The 5,470-nt window shown below is 47.8% G+C and overlaps 1 protein-coding gene across 1 annotated transcript in view; it reads left to right on the top strand.

The window, feature by feature from the left end:
• LOC106533530 (protein NLRC3) overlaps positions 1–5,146 on the top strand; it is a gene marked incomplete at its 5' end in the record, with an annotated part of 7,200 nt that extends 2,054 nt beyond the window's left edge. Inside the window, 2 exon segments of the mRNA XM_014029872.1 lie at positions 2,007–2,116; positions 5,059–5,146. Of these exon segments, the coding sequence (XP_013885326.1) occupies positions 2,007–2,116; positions 5,059–5,146 (198 nt within the window).
• Positions 5,147–5,470: the final 324 nt, after the last annotated feature.

Raw genomic sequence — 5,470 nt, 5'->3', positions numbered from 1 at the left:
GCGTTGACAGAGAGGAGAAGGTAGAAATGACTCAGCCTGGAACTGAAAATATGGATGGAGGACAACAGAGCTGCTTCATGGAAGAAGAACCTCAGCATAGCCTGTTAGCTTTAGCATTAGCCCCGATGCTATCACCATATATATGTATTAGCGCTACACATTCTCCTTCAGTAGCCGCGTTTCCATTGACCATGAAAATGCGCAAATTAGAATTTTGAAAATAAATTTGCTCAATGGAAGCAAGTCAATTTCGAAAAATATTACGTTTTTCGACAAAATGTTTTTGTGCTAGGATAAGGTGGTATTTTGGCTGTATCAATTGGTGTTTTTCACAAAACTGCAATGAAAACACTTTTCGCATCATGGGAGTCATGTGATCAACAACCGGCTGTTTCTACTGGTGAAAAAGATGACGATGAAGATAACAGGAAGTAGAAATATTAGTAATATCACAGAAGAAGTATAAAACAGTAAACTCACCAACTACAATTTCCTAAAATCACAGCTTACGTAGCCACTCCCAAGTAGGGAATTGTCGCTGGAAAGCCTCGATAAAAGACGCCGACGTCTCCTCTGATAATGAGTGCGAGTGTCGCGGTAGCAACATGCTATGTGTTTACGTCCATCACTGCCATGTTTATGACTTATGCTACGTTCACACCGAACTCGTTTTGAGCTGCAGAAGCGGCCGGTTTACATGCAAAGTCTGTGGAGGACACGCCTCTAGGGGTCGTACGTTGCGTCACGTACGTTTTGGGTGGCTCGCAAGACGGCGGAAGCATTTTACGTGCATGCAGTGCTGCGGAAGCCTCCGCCACCCGAGCCGCCGCCAGAGTTCAAATTGCTGAACTTTTCGCCGCTCAACGCGTCTCCCACTGAAAACCGAAACAGACGGACTGGAGATCTTTACCTGAAATCGACCGTGTGCAGTTGGGTTTTCTGGCAGGATATATCAGCACCGATGTGGATCAGCTGCTCAGGACAAAAAAAAAGTCCGTGAGCTGGCAGCTTCTGGAGTGACGAAACTAACCAAACAAATCGCTTCTAAATCATCTGGTGATTTAAGTATCTGCTGTGCACAACGTTTACTTGCTTTTTCATAAATATATCAAAGCCATTTTCTTTTCTTTTATTTTATCTTTATTCACCCGCCAAGGTGACATTCCTCCCACACCCAGCTGCAGCCGCTGTTGCTGCTTCTCGTTCTGGTCTGAATACCAGTGCGTTCTTTGGTCTGAGGCGTTTTGCGGTTTTTGGCCGCTCAAAACGTGTTTGGTGTGAACGTAGCATTGTCGCAAGAACAAACGTATTCACACGTGACTTTAATGGCATTTCTTACTTAAAGGAAACACCGCAGTTGTGAAACTGTTTTCGACATTAACAGAATATCTACAAAGTTTTGCGCACATTTGCAATGGAAACGCAGCTACTGAGGTCCTCCATCCACATGACAGTGAGGGGAACGCAAAAATGACAGCCTGCAACTGAAAATATGGATGGAGGACCTCAGTTTAGCTTGTTTGTCAAGCTAGCGCTGAGCTAATACGTATAAGGCAATATATCATCAGCACTAGCGTGGAGGCTAACAGGCTAAGCTGAGGTTCTTCTTCCATGAAGCAGCTCTGTTGTCCTCCATCCATATTTTCAGTTCCAGGCTGAGTCATTTCTACCTTCTCCTCTCTGTCAACGCTCTCTGGTTTCATTTAAAAGAGCCGATCATCAGATATTGTCCAAGATTAACCTTCAGGGTGGATATAGCTCGCTAGCAGCCTCGCACCGATGACCTATCCACATCATCATTTACCCAGAATGCTTTGTGTGTAAATAAAATGGCTCCATCCTTAAAATATATCTTAAAAAATTTACAAAACTAACAGCCTACAGTATTTTTACAGTCTTTATTTTGCAGTTCAAAACGTTTTTCAAATTTCTGATTCTTCAGACTTGCTGACTGTAACCTCTCAGAGAAGAGCTGTAAAGCGTTGACGTCAGTTCTCAGCTCCCAGTCTTCTAGTTTGAGAGAGCTGGACCTGAGTAACAACAACCTGCAGGATTCAGGAGTGAAGGCACTTTCCTCTGGATTGAAGAGTCCACACTGCAAACTGGAAACTCTCAGGTCAGATCTGTTTTTACTTTTGAAAGTTTTTGACTTGCAGAAATTTTATTCATCTTCCTRGAAGATTTTAGATGTTAAACTAGGGCTTGCCACGYGCCGGCCAATTTAAATAAATGTTTGAATTTACTGTTTGTTGGAGACCTGTGTACATCCAAAATTTGAGCTAAATGTCAAAAATGGCTGAGTTATAGTTAATTTTGCATTTTAACTATGGTGGACATCTTGGATTTTTATTTAGCATTCAGAATTTGTCAGCTTGTTCCTGGCTACCACTATAGCAGTTTTCAGCTCTGTATGTCTTCAAAAGTCAGAAAGTTGGTTACACATTTTAACCCCAGATTCTATGAGTGTAAGCGCAGCCCTCTAAGGCTATCGCAGATGGATATCCCTCCGTGCCCCGCGCACATTCTGAATAAACCAGTAGTCTATGCCCACGTACCGTGGGGCCCCACCTTGGTCCGTATAAAAGCCGGTCGGACCTATGTACTGCTCCCAAAAGCTTACTTTTTCTTCAGCTTCGGAAGCCGGTGAGGCCCCGATTCTTAGAGGGCTGCGCTTACACTCATAAAATCTGGGGTTACAATGCGTAACCAACGTTCTATTTCGTGTAAGTTCCGCCCTCTAAGGCTATCGCAGATGGGTATTAGAGGCGGAGCCTGATGTAGTCTACGCCTCACCGGCTTGACATACACGTGAAGCTTCCGCCCAAAAAAACCCAGATGTTGCACAAGCAGAGGCTGTGACAACAGCTGACCCACACAGTGAACATCTGTGTCAGCCTGAGTCCATCACATGATTCCGATGAAGTGAAGGAAAAAATAAAAGCGCTGTATGTGTAGTGACACTCCAAGCACAGAGTCATAACTTGTCCACCCTATTTGGCAACCTAATAGCTACTCTGACAAGGTCCTGAGAACAGAGTGAGTCAGAGAGGAGCCTGAAACATCCCGCAGATAAAAGTAGATGAAGGGACAAGGAGATGACCAGGACGCAGCAGAGCAAATGTCCTGGACTGACATTCCACTGTATAGAGCGGTGGAGGAAGAGATCCCCCTTGTGGAATGAGCTGACAGCGCAGCTGGTGGGTGCAGGCCTGATGAAGAGCAAGCCTCACAAATCCAATGTGACAGCCTCTGAAGAGACAGAGGTTGTCCCACAGACTGCTCTCTGTAGTGGACAAACAAGCACTGAGAGCGACTAATCTGAGCCGTGCCCGTCACATAACATTAGAGGGGGCACACAGGACACAGCAGGTGGGAGGCCGCCTCCTCCTCAGAAATATGGGGAGGAGGGCAAAGCCATCCAGAGTGATGATTCTGAATCTAAAAGAGCTCGTAATGCTCTTAGGTGTGAAAACTGGGTTATGGTACGTTCACACCGAACTCGTTTTGAGCGACAGGAGCGGCCAATTCACGTGCAAAGTCTATGGTGGACGCGCATCTAGGGGTTGTGCGTCACTTCACGTACATTTTGGGCAGCGTGCAAGGAAGGCGGAAGGGGCGCAGAGCGTTTTCCGCGCATGCGGTGCTGCGGAAGCAGCCGCTGCCCGAGCCGCCGCCAGAGTTCAAATATCTGAACTTTTCGCCGCTCGACGCGTCTCCCACTGAAAATCGAAAAAGATGGACTGGAGATCTTTACCTGAAAGCGACCGTGTGCAGTTGGATTTTCTGGCAGGATAAATCAGCACTGATGTGAATCAGCTGTTCGGGACAGAAAGAAGTCAGTGAGCTGGCAGCTTCTGGAGTGACGAAACTAACCGAAGAAATCGCCTCTAAAACATCTGGTGGGTTAATTATCCGCTGTGCGCAATGTTCGCTTGCTTTTTAGTAAATAAATCAAAGCCATTTTCTTTTATTTTATCTTTATTCACCCGCCGAGGAAACACTCCTCCCACACCCAGCTGCAGCCGCTGTTGCTGCTTGTCGTTCTGGTCTGAACACCAGTGCGTTCTTCGGTCTGAACATAGTGCGTCCAACCTGAGGCGTTTTGCGCTTTTTGGCAGCTCAAAACACATTCGGTGTGAACGTAGCATTAGGACGCAGGATCGCAGAGTTGCCGACTTCCCCTATCCTGAGGCAGGATGGAGACACATACAAAGCCGACAGCTGGCTAATTCTTTTTGCTGATCTTAAGCTAACGACAGCTCTGTTTTTTGAGACAGAAAACTTGAGGGAGATCTGATCCAAACGCTTAAAAGGAGCTTTAGTCAGGGCATGTAACAGCAGTGAAAAATCCCACTGTGGAGCGAAGGTGCGCATGACAGGTCTGTTCCTGCTCACTTAGGAATCGCTTAACCAGTGGATGGTTAAAAACCGTCCTATCACCAAAACCCTCATGACAGGAAGAAATCGCTGCTATGTTTTAACAGCGCTGAAAACCAAATTTCTGCCCATTAGCTTCTGTAAGAAGGTCAAGATGCAGGACAGGGGGCATGAGACTGGGTCTGCATTTATCTCCATACGCCAGCGCTGGAAGAATGACCACTTCGCTGTGTAAGATGAGATCGTGGATGCCGCGCGCACCCCCTGAATGGTGCGTACCACATCAGCGGATAAACCCAGATTTATTAAACAATCCCATTGAGCAGCCAGACCCACCGGGTCTTTAGCTTCCTCCTGCCAGGCAGCTGAAACGGAAGGTCTGACAGCAACGACTGGAGGACCGGGAACCAAAGCGCCCATGTGCGCTTCAGAATGATCAGAACTCGCCTCCAGTCCTCTTTGATCCAATCCAGCAGACGTGGGATCAGAGGAACAGGTGGAAACACATAAGCAGTATATCCGGCCAAGGACGGTGCGCAGACGCGCCCCCCTCCAGAGGAGGGTCATCCTGGGAGCTCAGAGAAAACCAGAGTTGCATTGTGCGTTTCTCTGCTGGCGAACAGGTCCACTTCCGCCCTGCCGAATCTGTCCCAGATTTGCATAATTATGGTCTTGTTGCAGGGTCCAGTCCCCATCCCCGGGGACCCCCCCTGGACATGATGTCCGCTCCCCTGTTCAGCACACCTGGAATGTAACTCGCTCAGATTGAGCACAAGTGGGAAGTAGTTGTATGCCCAGAGGAGAAGCTCATGGGCTGTGCCCAGCAACGGCCGGGAGCGCATCCCCCCACCCCCCACAGATGATGTAAGCTGTTGCCACTCTGCTGTCCGAGTGGACCAGAACATGCTGGTCCTAGACCAGATGAGTGAAAAAACACCAGTACTTTTCACACCGTCAGGAGCTCCAGAACAGTTATGTGGGGAACAGGGTGGAAGCCCAGTGGTCTCCCACTGTCTGGGACAGGCATGTCCACCCCCACCCTGACAATGACGCGTCCCTGAGACCGGCACGTGATGAGTCGCTCTGCTCAGAT

The sequence above is a fragment of the Austrofundulus limnaeus genome, unplaced genomic scaffold, assembly GCF_001266775.1.
Source record: "Austrofundulus limnaeus strain Quisiro unplaced genomic scaffold, Austrofundulus_limnaeus-1.0 Scaffold962, whole genome shotgun sequence".
Lineage (NCBI taxonomy): Eukaryota > Metazoa > Chordata > Actinopteri > Cyprinodontiformes > Rivulidae > Austrofundulus > Austrofundulus limnaeus.
The sequence above is the reverse complement of the archived record's forward strand: the minus strand, read 5'-3'. Positions and strand labels throughout refer to the sequence as shown.